Here is a 20742-nt window from a genome sequence, read left to right on the forward strand (position 1 = left end):
TCCTATGGGATAGAAGAGAAATAAACATACTTCTAAGCAAAAAAATATAGACAGAAGTGAGGAAACAGTTTCCAGTTTAAGTACACCAAGGGTATATCCAAAATAGAAAATAAAAGTAGCACTCTGAAACAAAAGTTACCTGTAACTCTAGAACATTTTAATTCTATAGAACTTTAATAAATAAAAGGCCCCAGTTTCCAAGTATCTATCAAAAAAAGGAATGAATAATGAATCCCATCGGAACTGGGGAAATTTTCTTTTTCTTTAAAGGAAGTGGAGGGATGAAAGCAGATAACCATTTTCTTTCAAAAAGATAGACAAAACACTGCTTCCTCAAATAACCACTCAGAATGTCACTTGAGATGAGTATGCAGGAAGAATACAACTGTATTTTGCTTTGTATACAGTATTGGGCAATTAAATGCCAACTTAGCTATTTAGGAATGGCTTGCTAAAACGTTGAAAAAATGGAAGACTTCATCCTTGTCATAGACTGCCACTTCAGTGGAACATTCGGTGCACATGACTGGGTGATAGATTTCTTCCACATCTGTCTCTGCCTCCTCCGCAGCACCTTCTTGGTTAGACTTCATCTTCTTATGGCCTCGCCTTTTCTTCCTGTTCTCTGGGGGTTTGTATCTCAGAATCTCTTCCTTGTTGACAGAACAATTCATTACAAACATTGCTCTATATTGAGTTTTATATGATTCATGCCTAAGAGGAAAATGAAACGGAGAATTTGGATTTATGTTCTATTTTAATAGTTACACATTTAGATAAAAATTTAAGACTATCAAAAACTTACTGAAATACCAACCAAAGTTAAAACATGAGAACAAAACAAGAAATTAAAAAACTATTAAGAGTTATTTTAAGAATAAGAAGGGACCTGTTACAAAAATAGATAATAAAGAATGAATATATTCTATTGCTCTAAAGCTAACTTTTACCTCAGTAAAAAAAGTTTTTGATTTGCTCTTCCAACACAGAAAGAGAAGAAAAGTTGTTGGAAACTTGAGAGGTAATGTTTAAAAAATCTTTGACTGCATCTTTTCCTGTTGTGGCCTGAGACTCTGCCCTCCTCTCATTACAGGTGGTGCCATTCTGGTCACTATTTTAGTAAAAGCTACAGTTTTAAAAGCTTAAAGAGCATCTGACTTTATAATGTCCATTCTTGGCTTCACTCCAATAGTCTAAAGAATAAATAATGCTTTCTTTGTTCTCCTCAAATAACTTAATGTTTTCCTACTTTCCTTGACTTAGCAAGTTACTTTCCTTTTCTCCCCCTTAAACCTCATACAACAGAAATATCTATTCGGCTAAAAACAGGAGTCAAGTTATGCCTCCACTGGTTCTAAACGCTGATCTTATCCTCTTCCACCAACCACCAGGCTGGTGCTTCTTTAGGTGAGACCATAAAAATTACATTTATACTCCACCATATTGGAATTCTGTATTCATAGGGAACACAATTTTTACCAAGACCAATTTCTACTGTTAGATCATGAAGCAACTTCTTTTGGGTATAGGAATCCTGTAACATAGCAGCATGGTTTAATTTAAAAGAGAAGCAACAAGTACAAAGGTACTTTACTTTTTCTTTATTTCCTATTCTAGGTGTCAATTTATATACAAAAAGCTTAAGAGTTCAAATGGAGAGTACAAAAATTCATTGTTGCAGATGATCAGAAACCTCAAATTAGCTAGTCAGAGTAAAACTACATCTGGCTACTCAGTGACTAGAACAAATCTACCACCTGCATCATCATTTAGTTTGATGTTCTAAATCATTAACCTGATTTAGAACATGGACTAAGACATTTATAAGGCTACTGGAAAAAAAAGGAGAGGAAAAGGGCAAGAGTATATATGGATTAATAGAATGAAGGGGTTAAAAAAAATACATGATCTTCTCAATTGATGCATCAAAAGCATTTGAAAAATTCAACACTTTCATAATAAAAACACCCAAAAACTAATAGAAGGAAACCTCCTCAATATAATAAAGGCCATATATGAAAAATTCATAGCTAACATCATACTCAATGATGAAAGACAAAACTTTTCCTCTAAGACAAGGAACAAGACAAAAAATACCTGATTTCATCACTTCTATCCAACTTGAAAGTTACAATAAGTGCAATTAGGTAAGAAAAAGAAATAAAAGGCATCCAAACTGGAAAGGAAGAAGTAAAATCTTCTCTGTTCACAGATGACATGATATTATATGTTTAAAGTTCTATAAAGATTACACAAAAAACTATCAGAGCTAATAAATAAATGCAGCAAAGTTGCAGAGTGCAAAATGAAGACATAAAAATCTGCTGTTTCTATACACTAGCAAAGAACAATCCAAAAGGAAAGTAGAATAGAGATTACCAGAGGCTGGGATAGGTAGGGATGGAGAATGGTGACTTACTATCTAATGGGGAAACAGTTTCTGTCTGGAGTGATGAAAAAATTCAGGAAATGGAGAGTCATGATGGCTGTACAACTGTAACTGTAGTTCATGTCACTGAATTGCACACTGGAAGTCAGGTACACACTGCTATATTTAACACGGATAACCAACAAGGACCTATTGTATATAGCACAGGGAACTCTGCTCAACCTTATGTGCAAGCCTGGATGGGAAGGGGTTTGGGGAAGATTGGATGAATATATGTATATGGCTGAGTCCCTTCGCTATTCATCTGAAACTACCACAATATCGTCAATCAGCTTTACCCCAAAACAAAATAAAAAGTTTAAAGTTAAAAAAAAAAAAAGGTTAAAACAGGCAACAAGATAAGAGTGTCCATTCTCACCACTCCTATTCAATATATTTCTAGAAATCTTAGTCCAAGCAATCAGGTTTAAAAAAGAAAAGGTAACCAAACAGAAAAGAAAGAAGTAAAATTGTCCCCGTTTCCAGATGACATGATCTTATGTATACAAAACTCTAAAGATTCCAACAAGAAAATGTTAGAACTAATAAATTTAGTAAAGATTCAGGATACAAAAGCAAACAACAAAAATCTGTTGCATTTTCACTAACAACAAACTGAGAAATTAAGAAAACAATGTTATTCACAATAAAAATAATAAAATACTTAGGAATAAATTTAACCAAGGAGGTGAAGGATCTATACACTGAAAACTATGACAGTGATGAAAGAAAGTGAAGAAAACACAAATAAATGTAAAGATATCCCATGCTCATATTCTGGAAGAATTAATACTGCTACAATGTCTATGCTACCCAAAGCCATTTTATAGATTCAATGCAAACCCTATCAAAATTCCAATGGCATTTTTCATAAAGACATAAAAAAATCTAAAATTTGTACAGAACCATAAAAGACCTCAAATAGCCAAAACAATCTTGAGAAAGAAGAACAAAGCTAGAGGCATCACACTTCCTGATTTCTAACTATGCTACAAAGCTATAGCAATCAAAACAGTATGGGACTGGCATTAAAAAAAAACAGACTCATTGATCAACAGAACAGAACCAAGAGCCCAGAAATAAACCCATGGATATACCATAAACTAATATGTGGCAAGGGAGTGAAGAATATTCAATGGGGAAAAGACAATCTCTTCAATAAATGGTATTGGGAAAACTGGATATTCATAGGCAAAAAAATGAAATTGGATCCTTAACTTACACCACACACAAAAATTAATTTGAAATAAAGACTAAAATTTAAAATTGAAAAACTCCTAAAAGAAAACATAAAAAATAGCTCCTTAACACTGGTCTTGGCAATGTTTTGGAGCTGACACCTAAGGCACAAGCCACAAAAGCAAAAATAAGCAAACGGAACTACATCAACCTAAAAAACTTCTGCACAGCAAAGAAACAATCAACAAAATAAAAAGGCAACCTATGGAATGGGAAAAAATATTAGGAAATCATGTATCTGATAAGGGGTTAATTTCCAAAATATACAAGGAGCTCAATATGAAAAATCCAATTAATAAGTGGGCAAAGAACTTGAATAGACATTTTTCCAAAAAAGACATACAAATGGCTAATGGGTACACAAAAAGGTACTCACTATCACAAACCATCAGGGAACTACGTATCAAAACTACTGTAAGATTATCACCTCAAAACTACAGTAAGATATCACCTCATAGAATAGATATCATCAAAAAGACAAGAGAACAAAAGTGAACCCTTGCGTACTATTGGTAGGAATGTAAATTGATACAGCCACCATGAGAAACAGTACAGAGGCGCTTCAAAAAGTTAAAAGTAGAACTGTCATATGATCTAGCAATTCCACTGTTGGGAATGTACACAAAGGAATGAAAACACTGTCTCAAAGAGATACCTGAGCCCTCGCCTCAGCCAGGTGATCAAGGTCAGCATTAACAGCCACACATCATGTTGATAGCCTGTTGCCTATGATGTAGTGTGATGAAAATGGCACTTTACTTCAGTGCTCTTCCTCCCAAAAACCCATCACAGCATTATTTACAACAGCCAAGATGTGGAAACAACATACATGTCCATCAATCGATGAATGAATAAAGAAAAAAAGGTATATACACACAATAGAATATTAATCAGCCATGAAAAAGAAAAAAATCCTGCCATTTGTAACAACATGGATGAAGCCTGAAGGAATTATACCAAGTGAAATAAGGCAGAAAGAGAAAGACAAATAGTGTATGACCTCACTTACATGTGGAAATTGAAAAAAACAAACAAACAACTGAACTCATAAAGTTGGTGGGGGAGGATAGGTAGATGAAGGTGGTCAAAAGATACAAACTTCCAGTTAAAATGATTACGCTCTGGAAATGCATGCACAGCATGATGACTATAGTTAACAACGTGCTGCGCTTAGTTGTGTGTGTGTGTGTGCGTGCATGTGTGTGTGTGTGCGTGTGTGCACGTGCGCGCTTAGTTGCTCAGTCATGTCTGACTCTTTGCAATCGCATGGACTGTAACCCACCAGGCTCCTTTGTCCATAGGGATTCTCCAGGTAAGAACAGAGTGGGTTACCATGACCTCCTCCTGGGGATCTTCCTAACCCAGGGATCGAACTCAAGTCTCCCACTGTATTACATACTTAAAAAATGCTGAGAGTAGATCTTAAAAGTTTTCACCACCAAAAAAAGGGAACTATGTGAGGTGATGGCTGTTAACTAAGCTTATTGTGGTAATCACCCTGCAATATATTTGAATATCTAATCATTACACTGTATACTGTATATCTAAAGCTTATATAATGGTATATGTCAATTACATCTCAATAAAGCTGGGAAAACATTTTTTTTAATTCTTAAATGGTCTAGCTGACAATAAATTGAATATTCAAATGAAATACTCTTACAGCAACATTTTTAAATGCTTAAAAATAGTAAATTTTATATTATCACAACAGAAAAAAAATGAGTCTATTTGAGAGATTTCATCATCCTACAACATATATGCAGTTTTACTGAATCCTTATCAGCACTGGCAAGTACTTTATTAAAAAAGCTAGTCAAAAAAAAAAAAAGCTAATCAGACTACATATAACCAAAATTATTTGTATAAAGATTAGTCAAGCAGCACAAGGGACATATGAGGACAGAACTTTATCAGAATTCCTAAGTACGTCAAAAGTCTGTTTCAGATTTAAACGAGGACCACCAAGGTTGTATCTCCACGTGTGTGTGTTTGTGTGTATGTGTGTGTATGTGTGTGTGTATGCATGTGTGTGTATGTGTGTATGTGTGTGTGTGTGCGTGCGCACATGTGTGTGTGTTTGTGCGCGCGCGCGCGTGTGTGTGTGTGTGTGTGTGTCGTCACCCTTTATCAGTTACCTCTGGCAATCAAGACACAGTGTAGTCATGCAGGCAGGGCAATTCAAGACAGCGTCGCTGTTCGGAACAGGCTGCTGCTGTTGACGTGGTCGGTGCATTCCAAAACCATGGTACCTAGAACAGAAAAAGAGAGACGAAGGGTGAAGCACATTAAACCCAGATCTTCCTTTCTAATGGCACTTTCCAATAAAAGAAACCAGAACCCTTTAGAGAAATGGTTAATTCTAGGAATGAGGCACGTAAGGTAGACCTGGAACATTCTGTAGTGCCAGAAAGTAAGGCAGTGCCCCAAAAGAAAAAACAAAACCAAAAATCCACGAGACAAGTATGTTAAAGGGGCACAGGAGCCAACTCAAAGAGCCCCTGATGACTGAAATCAAAACAATTAGAGCACTGAAATAAAATAGTGTTAAATTATAAGCAAAGTATAAATAAATACCCATGACTCCATGCTGACATAAATGACTTAATATGTAAATAAATGGGGGAGAACAGACACATCTCCCATATGTAAGAACTACAAATAATTTATGAAGATACTCTCCCCTCAAGGAGGTGGAACATAACTCCAGACTCCTTAAGTCTAGACTAAATATAATGACATCCTTCCAAACAGAAGGTACAGAAAGGTGTGGAAAGAGTAACTTTACAGCTAAGGAACTAAATCATGTTTGATAGTATGTACCCTCGATACGAAGTGATGAAAATGGCACTTTACCTCTGTGGTCTTTCTCCCCAAAATCTCTAGTTCCAGTCTGGTCATGAGAAAAGCATTAGATAAATTCCAATAGGGGAGCCTCCCACAATATTCCTGATCCATGCTCCTCAAAACTGTTAGTCATCAAAACCAAGGAAAGTCTGAGAAACTCATAGCCAAGAAAAGCCTCAGTAGACATAACAACTAAATGTAACATGGTATGCCAGATGGGCTCTTGGAAGAGAAAATGGATATTAGAATAAAAACTAAGGAAATCTGGGAATTCCCTGACAGTCCAATGGTCAGGACTCCAGTAGTCAGGTCATCTTGCTATTGGTGGGGGGGAGTAATAAGGAAATTCTCTGTATTACCAGCTGCATTTTTCTGTAAATCTAGAATTATTCTAAAAAAGTTTACTAATTAAACACACACACATCAATAAAGCTACTTTTAAAAAGCGAGTACCGTAAGCTCTAAGTGCCTAAGAATCTTCCTCTGTTTTGTCCCCTTCTGTATTTCAAGAGTCTGAAACAGTGTCTGGGATATAGTAAGTGCTCAACAAATATGTGCTGATTGAAAAAATAAAGTATGAATCTACTCACGAAGACACTAAAGTATAAAAGGATATATTCTTAAAAGGGGCTTATGGAAAGAAAAAAAAGGGGGGGCTTATGGGAAACTTCAAAAAACTGAACTGCAAAACACAAAATCACTTGGCATTACTTTCTAAACTCTTTTATGTGGGGAAAAATACTGAGAACATGTGGTATATATTTCATAATTGTTGTTAAATACCTCCAAATGCTTGAAAATTTTCAAACCCCAAGAAAATAACTAAATTATTCATTCAACAGATAGTGAGTATCCATATGACAATGTGCAAGATGCTTGGGATACAGCACTGAACAAGACAGGTATGATCACTGTCCCTGTGGTGCTTAAAATGTACTGAATTCACTACCTGAAGAGGGTTTCTGTGGTCCTAAAAGGCAACTACTGCTTGACATAGGAATGTGAGTAAGATACTAAAATGTTACTTCTCAAGATTATGTAACAATGAAAATACATTCCATCTTAAGTCACTGACAACGTATGTTACCAGAATCAGGAGCTAGATCATAAGCCCCTTAATTATTTCAACAGCACTTGTAGCACTTAAAATGTTCATTTCACACTGTAGGTGTGAAAACTACTCTTCACATAAATGCAAGAGGCAGCTTTAAGTGGTGCATGGGTGAAACTGGGAGAGGAAAAAAAGACAAAGTAGGAGGGTGGAAGCTAAAAGGTGGTGCACAAAGACCCACACAGCATCACATTCCCTCTGGACTGGACAACATCCTGGGCCCCACCCTCGATGAATCAAAACCTCCTAGAGCAGGACTCAAGGGTTTGCATTTCACTCTCACCAGGAGATTCTGAAGCTCAGGCAGGCTAGGGTAACATTAGGTAACAGTGATAAGCTTTCAGCTTTCATTTTTATGATAAATCGATCTTTATGAAATCAAATTTGAAAGAGAGTATGGTTTTCTCTTGGAATGATGGAAATGGTTTGAAATAAACATAGGCAGTGGTTGCACACCTAATGTTCACACACTGTGAACACACTAAATGCCACTGAACTGTTAACTTCAAAATGGTTAACATTATGTCATGTGTTTTACCTCAACTTTAAAAAGTCAAATTTGTAAACATGATTCAAGTATTCAAATAGAAAACATAACATCCACTCTTAATCCACATAAACTCTTTTACTTTTGGCCATGCTGAGGCATGCAGGATCTCAGTTCTCCAACCAGGAATCGAACCTCAGCACCCTGCAGTGGAAACATGGAGTCCTGACCACCGGACCCCCAGGGAATTTCCTACATGAACTTTTAATCTCTAAGTAATTTTATATTGCTTATTTGAAAAAAGTCAGGTTTGTTTCTTGAAGGCAGAGACTTGATTAGCTACAGCAGTTTGAATTCAACAACAGTTTTTACAAAATAAATGGTCTAAAGAATGTATACATGTATATAACTGAGTCACTTTCCTGCAGCAGAGATTGGCATAACATTGTAAATCAACTATATTGTTGCTGTTCAGTCGCTGAGTCGTGTTCAGCTCTTTGTGACCCCATGGACTGCAGCACGCCAGGCTTCCCTGTCTTTCACTATCACCCAGAGTTTGCTCAGATTCAAGTCCATTGAGTCCATGATGCTATATTTCAAATAAAAATAAATAACCAATGGCCTGACTGAAATTTGCTTTTCATTTTCAAAATATTCAGTAGTTTTTCTCTCAAACTTTCTTTATGCAAGTCTGCATATCGAACCCGGGTCTCCTGCATTCCAGGCAGATCCTTTACCATCTTAGCCACCAGCAAAGCCTCTATGAACATACACACATACACTCAAAATGTGTACAGTGAAAATCATCTTTTAATCATTTTCCCTAAAGATTTGAAATATTAAATTTCTTACCCTCGTCTCTGTGCATCAACCCAGGCCTGATCTCTGTTATCTTTTTCAGGATCATATAGTAATTCATCATTTGTTGGAATTCTGTGTTGTTTCTTCTTTTTTTTCTTGGTCTCTTGTGCTAATTTTGAAAATGTTAAGAATATGGCTAAGTAGCATGTCTTAAAATTCACACCTCTTTTACACAAAATGAAGAATCCTTTTTCCTAAGGTATACATTTTTTCTATTTTCCTAAAAAAAATTTTTTTAAACTACTCCTCCAAATAAAGTTCAGAACCGAGTTCAAATAATGAGAAGTCAAGAGTCTCAAAAAAGCCACTCAAATCAAGTCAAGAATAGACACTAATTTTTTTTTTTTTTTGCTGCACTGCTTGGCTTACAGAATCTTAGCTCCCAGACCAGGGATCAAACCCAGACTTCTAGAAGTGGAAGCATGGAATCTCAACCACTGGACCACCAGGGAATTCCTTAGAAACTATTTTTGATGTCTTAAATTTTCCATAAGTTCTCATATATAAAATGCTACTGAAATCACAACAAAAATGAGGTGGGGGGGGGGGAACCACTAAGATCATCTACATACACTAGACCTACCTGAGCAGGTCAGTATTTATGCAACAATATATAAAAATATAAAATCATTTCTTTACCTTATAAATATGTATGTATTCCATCATAACTACTGATATAATTTAGTTTTATATTGTCATTATATTAAACTTTACTCAAAATTTACACAAAATCAGGGGCTTCCCTGGTGGTCCAGTGGTTAAGAATCTGCCTTGCAACGCAAGAAACACCACTTCCATCCCTCATCTGGGAAGATCCCACATGCCACAGAGCAACTAAAGCCTCAGCCCGCTGCCTAGAGCCTATGCTCCACAACAAGAGAAGCCACTGCAATAAGAAGCCCACTACCACAACCAAGAGTAGCCCCTGCTTGCCGCAACTAGAGAAAGCCTGCATGCAGCAACGAAGACACACTACAGCCCCCAAAAAATAAATTTTAATTTATATAAAATCAATTTCAAAGAACAGAGAGGTTTATTTTTTTTAAAAAAGCAACAACTTAGGGAAAATTCTACAAGAGAGTAAAATCTAGAAACTATCTGCAGTTGTGAAAGCAAATGCTACTGTGCTAAAGGACCCTGAAGGAAAAGGAGGCCGAGAGCCTTCAGGAGAGAGATACTGAGTCAGGACTCTCTTCCTCTCCCCAGATGTGCCTCTGCACGCCGCCCTAGTCCCAGGTCCTCAAGTGTGTGTTTCCACCTGTTCTATGTACAATCCTGCTTTTGTTTTCACATCAACTGCCTGCAATTTCTTAAAAGATAAAACTCAAAGGGAAAACCTAATATCAAATTGCTAGGTAAAACGTCTTTCATAAAATATAACTGCTAAACCTGGTAAACGTGTTCCTTACCTGCTTTGTCTTCATCTTCAGAATCAGAATCAAAATATATATTGTCATAGTACTTCGTCGGAGCTGTTCCAACTATCCCATCTCCTGAAGACCCTAGTCAAACCATAAAAGAAATTTAAAGACTGAAACATGCAGAATTGACAAGATAGAAAACTCCATACATTCTTCCATCACTTCAAACTGCTATCGGCTCATTCCCAATCTCATTTCAGTGGAAAAATACTTTCACGTCAATGACTTACTGGAGTCAGTGACTTACTGGATTTCTGTGCCCTATGCAATTACAGAGAACTTCTCATCCTTGAATAAGTGTTCCAAATCATGAGAAAATTATTCTCCTTCCCTTGCCATAAAGAGACTGAAAGCACATGTGATAATGATAAAAGCACATCTAATTAAACAAAACAGCCATATTTTCAAGTTACCAGTATAGATATCTCTACCTTTCAGCCATGCAGTCTACTGTAGAGAACAGGAAATAAACATCTTGTTTGAAGGGACTTTAGAAAAAAGCAGATAAGCGCTCTACAAAGAGTCAGGAGGAATGAGCCAAGGACATGTCCCTCCTCTCCTCAGTCATGCCCAGTGCCATGACATTACCTACACTTACGTCATCATACGCCTGCACCCCTAATTCTTCCTCTTAATTAATATCTGCCTTTGCTTTTATCATTATCATATATGCTTTCAATTCTTAACAGTTAATATACAGAATAACAACATGGAAACCAATGCAGAGGAGTCCTACTTTCACAAACAGTTTTCAAGTCAGGTACATTTTACATAACAGACTATGCATCAAAATCAAGTGTATTTCATTACTTACTAAAATAAGACAGGAATTTGTGGTGACACATTACTCAATCTGCTCTATCAGTGCTATATAACCTAAAAAGTACTCCTATAAGTTAATGTGTCTTTCTTTCTTTATCCTAGGGTAAAAAGTACAACAGGAAATCATATAAGTAAACAACGCTTAACAGTCTCTTTCCAGCACCACAGGAAAATTCTGCACTAGCAATGAAAGAAAACTACACTCAGGTTGCCAAGTGCATGTATCCATTCACTCAAGATGTGTTTACTGGGCTCTGACTGAAAGTGCTGGGGACACAACAGAACGCAAAAAGGCTCTCAGCCATGATGGAGCTTAGAAAAACATCTATGTGAAAAGCTAACTCAAAGTTTACCTGCTTCTAGAGAAGATAACTTGTCCTCCATTGTTTTTATGGTAGAATTTAACTCAGCTTCCATTTCTTTTTCAAATTCATCTTCACTAGAGGATTCACTTTCCCCAGTAAGGCATTCTCTGATAAGTTTTCGTTTTTGGTCAGGAGTTCCATGTAAAAGCACATCCACCTCATCTTCAGAACTAGAACACATTTAAATCACAAAGAACATGAATATTAAAGTATTAAAATAACTTAAAACACCTATCATTCCACTGCCCAACAATTTTAAGTTTTATAAGGTTGCATTGGATTCAGCTGTCATTACATCCAGCTCTTCTCACTTCAACCATTTCTGCATATTTCCAAACATAGTTTTTAATATCTGCATACCGTTTCCTCTTACAGATGCGGTATAGTTATTTGTCCTTGCTATTAAACACATACAATGAATAGCTCTGTATATATAATTTTGCTTCTATTGATTTCCTTAGGTTAAATGTCTAAAATTAGACACAAACATATTTCTGACTTCTGGAATTATCACATTACTTTCCAAGTGTATTGCACCAATTCATAATTCCATCAGCAATGAAAATTTTACTGGGCATTTGTTTTAAACTCTGGACACTTAAATAAAACTTAATATATATAACAGACAGCTAATATATCCACACAAAATGTTAACAGACAGTAAGCAAATATCACAGTTTAAAAGGCACAATGCTACAGAGAACTATAAAAAGAGAGAGAGAGACCTAAATTATATTCCAAATTCTCCTGAGCAATTTATGCCAATTTGGCCTTTTGTGCCTGGGTCTCCCCATCAATAGCAGTATGGAATTAAACCAGGTATCAGAAGAAATGAAATGTTATCAAGATGAAATGCCTAAGACATTTCTAATACAGTCAATAGTACATATATAATGTTCAATTATTCATGGTGTGATGAACAGTTACAGACTATTCATGGGTTTTGCTTCACTATTTTTCTCATCTATTAACACACCAGAAGGAGGTAAGTAAGAATAATACAACTCATGCCAATCAATTTTGCTAATGACAGAGGCCTTATTCAGATTTAATCCCAAGAAAATTCCCCATCCTGACTAGCATGCTCCCTTTCTTCATCACCTCTATATTCACTCATGTTCTCTGCCTGGACCACCATGGCCTAAGGATCTCCAGGTCTCAAAACTCTTCTGCTTCCTTCCACCCTGAACCCTGAGGCCAGCATGTTATTCCTAAAGAACTCTTATCACATCACTCAGTCAGTCAGTTCAGTCGCTCAGTCGTGTCCGACTCTTTGCGACCCCGTGAATCGCAGCACGCCAGGCCTCCCTGTCCATCACCAACTCCCGGAGTTTACTCAAGCTCATGTCCATCGAGTCGGTGATGCCATCCAGCCATCTCACCCTCTGTCGTCCCCTTCTCCTCCTGCCCCCAATCCCTCCCAGCATCAGGGTCTTTTCCAGTGAGTCAACTCTTTGCATGAGGTGGCCAAAGTATTGGAGTTTCAGCTTCAGCATCAGTCCTTCCAATGAACACCCACGACTGATCTCCTTTAGGATGGACTGGATGGATCTCCTTGCAGTCCAAGGGACTCTCAAGAGTCTTCTCCAACACCACAGTTCAAAAGCATCAATTTTTTGGCGCTCAGCTTTCTTCACAGTCCAACTCTCACATCCATACATGACCACTGGAAAAAGCATAGCCTTGACTAAACGGACCTTTGTTGGCAAAGTAATGTCTCTGCTTTTTAATATGCTATCTAGGTTGGTCATAACTTTCCTTCCAAGGAGTAAGCGTCTTTTAATTTCATGGCTGCAGTCACCATCTGCAGTGATTTTGGAGCCCAAAGAAATAAAGTCTGACACTGTTTCCACTGTCTCCCCATCTAATTTCCCATGAGGTGATGGGACCAGATGCCATGATCTTAGTTTTCTGAATGTTGAGCTTTAAGCCAACTTTTTCACTCTCCTCTTTCACTTTCATCAAGAGGCTTTTTAGTTCTTCTTCACTTTCTGCCATAAGGGTAGTGTCATCTGCATATCTGAGGTTATTGATATTTCTCCCAGCAATCTTGATTCCAGCTTGTGCTTCTTCCAGCCCAGCGTTTCTCATGATGTACTCTGCATATAAGTTAAATAAGCAGGGTGACAATATGCAGCCTTGACGTACTCCTTTTCCTATTTGGAATCAGTCTGTTGTTCCATGTCCAGTTCTAACTGTTGCTTCCTGACCTGCATACAGGTTTCTCAAGAGGCAGGTCAGGTGGTCTGGTATTCCCATCTCTTTCAGAATTTTCCACAGTTTATCGTGATCCGCACAGTCGAAGGCTTTGACGTAGTCAATAAAGCAGAAATAGATGTTTTTCTGGAACTCTCTTGGTTTTTTGATGATCCAGCATATGTTGGCAATTTGATCTCTGGTTCCTCTGCCTTTTCTAAAACCAGCTTGAACATCTGGAAGTTCTCGGTTCACGTATTGCTAAAGCCTAGCTTGGATAATTTTGAGCATTACTTTACTAGCATGTGAGATGAGTGCAATTGTGCGGTAGTTTGAGTATTCTTTGGGATTGCCTTTCTTAGGGATTGGAATGAAAACTGACCTTTTCCAGTCCTGTGGCCACTGCTGAGTTTTCCAAATTTGCTGGCATATTGAGTGCAGCACTTTCACAGCATCATCTTTCAGGATTTGAAAGAGCTCAACTGTGCGGGGAGCGGCCTGAACCAAAAGGCTGACTCTGGGAGCTGCCTTGATCCTCCAGGGTCTGTTCGCAGACATAGCTCTCTGTCCCGCCACCCCTCTCTGGAATTTATTATCTAAGTTAAATCTTAACAGAACATTAGCAAGCCTTGAATGCACACATGATGCAGATGGATAAGCCTTTCTCGACCACCCTTAAGATAAACGGGATGCCCTTCTTAACCCTTGATGTTATCAGAGAGTTCTGGTGATTGTTATCTCAAAGTGATGTATATGGAAAAATATTTTCTCTTCTTAAGATTCTCTTCTTGGTTTAGTATAAATGTAACCCTGAGAAATAAAGAATCATCGCTGACTGCAGCGATCCTCTCGACCCCATCTGTTCTTTGTCTTTATTTCTTAGCCTAAAGGAATGCGTAGTGTTGCTCGCTGAAATCTTCCGGCTGGCCCGGCACAACTGGAATTCCATCACATCCACTAACTTTGTTCGTAGTGATGCTTTCTAAGGCCCACTTGACTTCACATTCCAGGATGTCTGGCTCTAGGTCAGTGATCACACCAAAAGTAGGAAGTCAAGAAACACCTGGAGTAACAGGCAAATTTGGCCTTGGAGTATGGAATGAAGCAGGACAAAGGCTAATAAGAGTTTTGCCAAAAGAACACACTGGTCATAGCAAACACTCTCTTCCAACGATACAAGAGATAACTCTACACATGGACATATAATCAGATTGATTATATTCTCTGCAGCCAAAGATGGAGAAGCTCTATACAGTCAGCAAAAACAAGACTGTGGCTCAGATCATGAACTCCTTATTGCCAAATTCAGACTTAAACTGAACAAAGTAGGGAAAACCACTAGACCATTCATGTATGACCTAAATCAAATCCCTTATGACTATACAGTGGAAGTGAGAAATAGATTTAAGGGACTAGATCTGATAGACAGATCTGAGAGCCTGATGAACTAAGGACGGAGGTTCGTGACATTGTACAGGAGACAGAGATCAAGACAATCCCCATGGAAAAGAAATGCAAAAAGGCAAAATGGTTGTCTGAGGAGGCCTTACAAATAGCTGTGAAAAGAAGAGAAGCGAAAAGCAAAGGAGAAAAGGAAAGATATCCCCATTTGAATGCAGAGTTCCAAAGAATAGCCAGGAGAGATAAGAAAGCCTTCCTCAGTGATCACATCACTACCCAAATCCAAAAGAAAATCATCCATGACCAAAACTTTGAGTACAGCATTCAAAAGAATCTTCCACAATCTGGTTTCAACTTATCTTTTCAGCCTTATCTTTCACTATTACCCTTGAACTACCACAGTACTCTTCAACTGGGGGCAATTTTGCCTCCTAGGGAACATCTGGCATAGCTAGAGATGTTTTTGATGGTCACAACCAGGACGTGGGAGGAGGGGTTACCGGCATCTAGTGACACATTTACTGCCTGCTGTAAAAGGTGCATTCTCCAGGCCCAAGTGGTCCTCGGCTATGACACCAACCCGCTGAACATGCAGCAGCCATCTGGGCCTCTCCAGGTAACTCCTATTGACAGGAGTTGCAAGCAAGAGCAACCAACACAAACATGCTGCTCAGACTGCTTGCTCTACTATGAGGTGCCTCTTACTCGGGAGACTCATGTGTCCTGCCAGCTTCCATGAAACAGTAACAGGCGATAAAGGATTCACTTTTAGATAGAGTAAAATCAAATCCTGACAGACATCTCTTAAACACCTAACACAATCTCCCTTTCGAAAACAAGCACTGTTTTCGCCTAATAACATTGTTTTGTTTTCAAAGTATTTATATTTACAGTTACCTTATCAGTTGCAACTATCACAGGAATATAAAGTCTCCTTATAAATATTTAACTGCATGGGAATTCCCTGGTGATCCAGTGGCTAGGACTCTGTGCTTCCACGGCTGGGGGCCCAGGTTCAATCCCCGGTTAGGGAACTAAGATCCCACAAACTGTGAGCCAAAGAAAAAGAAGGCATTTAACTACAAAAATGTAAATTGACTTAAAGAAAAATATTAAATAAGTAATAACAAGGGTGAATATGGGAATGATAATGGAAGAATAACTCAAGTTCAGGAAACACTGAAACCAATCAAACTGAATTACTAATTGAGGCCTACTTTCACAGACTGGGCCCATAAGTGAAACTCTTCATAAGGGAATCCTGGAATCCATCCTCACTTCCCACAACAGAAATCTTCACAGCAGTCTGATCTCCCATGCCTATAAACCCTCCCCAGGATAGTATGAGGAAGCACTGTGATTAAAAGAAAAACAGTTTCACAGAAAACTAGTCGGACAGAATATTTTAAAGTTTATGAACAGGATCTGCTGACAGCTTTAAAAATGGCTAAACTTGCCTGGAAATCTCTAGTCAACATAACTGCAAGTTTCCCTCAGGTAGGATTAATCGCTCCCTTCTGGAAATTCCCGTGGAACTTCATCTGTAACTATCCCAGATCATCTTTTTCTACAGCGCTCTTCTGCAATACACGTTTATTTCCCAGACATATGTCTCACAAGATACGTATCTATCTTATGTCACCTTACTTTACTATTAAACCTGTCGAAGACAATAATTTTATGTCTGATCTCTGTAGCCCACAGCAAGCATTCAATAGATGCTCAACAAAAAAAGAAAGAAAAAAAAAGGTTAATTATCCCCTAATTTCTGTCTATGGCAGTTTAACCTTCATGATGTTCAATTCACAGTAAGTGAATTGAATCCCAAGTGCCTCACAACTAACTCGCGATATGCTTGTTATACTTCCTTTTTATAAACGAGAAACCGACGATAAGGGACTCGCCCTCAGTCACAGTGCTGGTAAGCTGCATAAGCAGGATTCGACTTCACGGCTTTTGAATCTTATGCGTAATTCCAGAATACAGACTATAGCCCTTCCCTGCGCCAATTTCGATCCTGCCCCCCTCCCCACCCCCGTGACTGCAAGACCTCACCAGAACCCCCGGCGGAGTCCCACAGACGACAGCGGGGTGCAACAGGGTCCCGAACAACTGGACGGAGTATCCGCACGGGCCCGACAAGCGCAGCGAGTCGGGAGGCTGAGGTCTGACCTTGGTCCGAAGCCTCGGGGGCCGGGGAGAGGCAGGGGGACGCGGCGGGACAGGGGCCCACCTGCTCAAAGCCGGCTCCTCGTCGCTAGGCTCCTCAACTGCGTACGGGTCATAGTCGTCTTGGAGGCGGTTCATGGTGGCGGGCCCCTCCGAAACCATCCACAAGCGTCTGCACAGTAACTGTTTACTCCGCAGGTCCCTTCCCTAAAGTGCTCCGACACAACTTCCGCCCCAACTTCCGCCCGCACTTCCGAGTCCTTTATGCGCGCCTGCGCGGATATTCCCAGCGAAGGGCTGGTACGGCTGGCGGGTTCCGAAGTCCTGCTGCTGCCTTCGCAACAGGAATATGTTCCTACTTGGAACATAGGAAACCGCTGCCTTATTACTGGAAGTTGCAGTTAGCACCCTCATAAGTGGCAGTATGTGAGATGAACACTCTACATGCCGTGTTTCACGTAGTGACGTGAAAAAGCTGAAATCTATATGCTGAGGGACTTGTATCCTTAGATCAGGACCAGTAGATCTCCAGACACTAGCATTCGGCGTCCCTCGAATCTCGTCGCCTGAAACCCTTCTGCCTTTTTTTTTTTTTTCCTTCTGCCTTTTTTTCACATGCAACTGCCTTGCTTTCACTGTTCTCCCTTCTCAGTCTGAAATTCCGCCCTCGTCTGTCTTCCAAAAAGTTGCTAAGCTGTCATTACTTACTTCCTAATTTGCCTTTCTTGACCTCTTCTTAGTCCCGACCTTTTCTCAGCCCTTACCTTACACATCCGCTGGATGTGTGAGATCAGACAGATGACAGCGTCTTGACTGGGAGACCGTTTCTTCTGTTTCTCTACCAGCCTACACTCAAGTTTCTGCCCCCTTAAAGACAAGTGTCCCCTCTTAATGATCCAATTCAGATGACTACTCTGTCTTATTTAATCATTGCCCTTTCCTCTGATACTTCGTCGGATTTCCACTTGTTTGGCTAGATACCTCCGCTTGCTGCAATTCAATCAATGTAGCCCCAAACTGGCGCAGCATCATTCACCCCATTCCTATGCCTCAGCCAATAGCTACTTTTGACTCAATTGCTGCTTTTGCCACTTCCTGACGTCCTTAGAGTTGCCACAGACTGAAAGTCTTGGAATCGATTGGACTCCTTTGTCCCTCCTTTCCCGACAAAGGTCTGTCTAGTCAAAGCTGTGGTTTTTCCAGTGGTCATGTATGAATGTGAGAGTTGAACCCTAAAGAAAGCTGAGCGCCGAAGAAATGATGCTTCTGAACTGTGGTGTTGGAAAAAAACTCTTGAGAGAGTCCCTTAGACTGCGAGGAGATCAAACGAGTCCACCCTAAAGAAAATCAACCCCGAATGCTCATTGGAAAGACTGATGCTGAGGCTGAAGCTTCAATCCTTTGGCCACCTGATACAAAGAGCTGACCCATTGGAAAAGACCCTGATGCTGGGAAAGATTGAAGGCAGGAGGAAAAGCGGTGACAGAGGATGGTGAGATAGTTGGATGGCATCACCGACTCAATGGACATGAGTTTGAGCAACACTGGGAGACGGTGAGGGACAGGTAAGCCTGGCGTGCTGCAGTCCATGCGGTCGCAGAGTCGAGCACGACTGAAACAGTAAGTGATTTTATAGATATCATATTTGTCTTCCCCTGATCTGCTTTGTATAACCTCTAACACCTATTCAGTTCAGTTCAGTTCAGTCGTGTCTGACTCTTTGGGACCCCATGGACTGCAGCACCCCAGATATCCCCGTCCGACTCCGGAGGTTTACTCAAACTCCATGTCCATTGAGTCGGTGATGCCATCCAACCATCTCATCCTCTGTCGCCCCCTTCTCCTCCCGCCTTCAGTCTTTCCCAGCATCAGGGTCTTTTCCAATGAGTCAGTTTTTCCCATCAGGTGGCCAAAGTATTGCAGTTTCAGCTTCAGCAGCAGTCCTTCCGACGAAAGTTCAGGACTGATCTTCCTTAGGGTGAAGTCCAAGGGACTCTCAAGAGTCTCCTCCAACACCACAGTTCAATTCTTCGGCGCTCAGCTTTCTTTATGGTCCAACTCTCACATCCATACATGACTACCGGAAAAACCATGGCTTTGACTAGAGGGACCTTTGTTGGCAAAGTAATGTCTCTGCTTTTTAATGTGCTGTCTGGTTGGTCATAACTTTTCTTCCAAGGAGCAAGCATCATTCAATTTCTTGGCTGCAGTCACCATCTGCAGTGCCGGTCACTGTTCCCATTGTTTCCCCATCTATTTGCCATGAAGTGACAGGACCAGACGCCACGATCTTAGTTTTCTGAATGTTGAGTTTTAAGCCAACTTTTTCTGTCTTCTTTCACTTTCATCAAGAGGCTCTTTAGTTCTTCTTCGCTTTCTGCCATAAGGGTGGTGTCATCTGCATATCTGAGGTTATTGATATTTCTCTATTCCTTTCCCGATTTGGAACCAGTCTGTTGTTCCATGTCCAGTTCTAACTGTTGCTTCCTGACCTGCATACGGATTTCTCAAGAGGCAGGTCAGGTGGTCTGGTATTCCCCTCTCTCTCAGGATTTTCCAGAGTTCCTTGTGACCCACACAGTCAAAGGCTTTGGCATAGTCAATAAAGCAGAAGTAGATTGTTTTTCCTGGAACTCTTGCTTTTTCCGATGATCCAACCAACGGATGTTGGCAATCTGATCTCTGGCTCCTCTGCCTTTTCTAAGTCCAGCTTGCACAGCTGGAAGTTCAGGGTTCACTACTGCTGAAGCCTGGTTTGGAGAATTTTGAGCATTATTTTACTAGCCTGTGAGATGAGTGCCCTTGTGCGGTAGTTTGTGCATTCTTTGGCATTGCCTTTCTTTGGGATTGGAATGAAGACTGACCTTTATCCCGTCTTGCGGCCACTAGCTGAGTTTTCCGAATTTGCTATGCCAGCACGTTCACAGCATCATCTTTTAGGATTTGAAATAGCCCAACTGGAATTCCATCACCTCCACTAACTTTGTTCCTAGTGAAGGTTCCTGAGGCCCGCCGGACTTCCCATTCCCGGATGTCTGGGTCTAGATGAGTGATCACACCATCATGATTATTTGGGTCGGGAAGATCTTTTTTTTTTACTGTAAACGCCTACTCAAACTGCTGCAAACTCCACAGAGACACTTTTCCCACTTGCCCGGGTAATGCTGACCAAAAAACCCACACTAGTCTGGAAAATGATAAAGTTTTCTAAGCAAATTGGTCTCCCCTGGTGGCTCAGAGGTTAAAGCGTCTACCTGCAACGCGGGTTGAAACCTGGGTTCCGTCCCGGGGGGGGTCGGAACGATCTCCTGGAGAAAGAGATGCCACCCCACTGCAGTATTCTTGCCTGGAGAATCCCATGGACGGAGATGACGGGTGGACTACAGTCCATGGGG

General features: G+C 39.9%; 1 protein-coding gene across 2 annotated transcripts; it reads right to left on the reverse strand.

The window, feature by feature from the left end:
• Positions 1 to 135: 135 nt before the first annotated feature.
• Positions 136 to 17571, reverse strand: LOC122706672 (E2F associated phosphoprotein). 2 transcript variants are annotated; one of them, XM_043922047.1, is made up of 6 exons: positions 17412 to 17569; positions 11570 to 11751; positions 10383 to 10475; positions 8965 to 9082; positions 5806 to 5919; positions 136 to 714 (listed from the first exon to the last, which is right to left on the reverse strand). In XM_043922047.1, the coding sequence occupies exons 1-6, from the start codon at positions 17507 to 17509 to the stop codon at positions 438 to 440; spliced, it is 882 nt and encodes a 293-aa protein (XP_043777982.1). In that variant the 5' UTR covers positions 17510 to 17569; the 3' UTR covers positions 136 to 437. The 2 variants fall into 2 exon arrangements, with proteins under 2 accessions (XP_043777982.1, XP_043777983.1); XM_043922048.1 differs by lacking the exon at positions 8965 to 9082 and having other exon boundaries at positions 680 to 714; positions 17412 to 17571.
• Positions 17572 to 20742: the final 3171 nt, after the last annotated feature.

This window comes from Cervus elaphus, chromosome 13 (genome assembly GCF_910594005.1).
Source record: "Cervus elaphus chromosome 13, mCerEla1.1, whole genome shotgun sequence".
In the NCBI taxonomy this organism is placed as follows: Eukaryota; Metazoa; Chordata; class Mammalia; order Artiodactyla; family Cervidae; genus Cervus; species Cervus elaphus.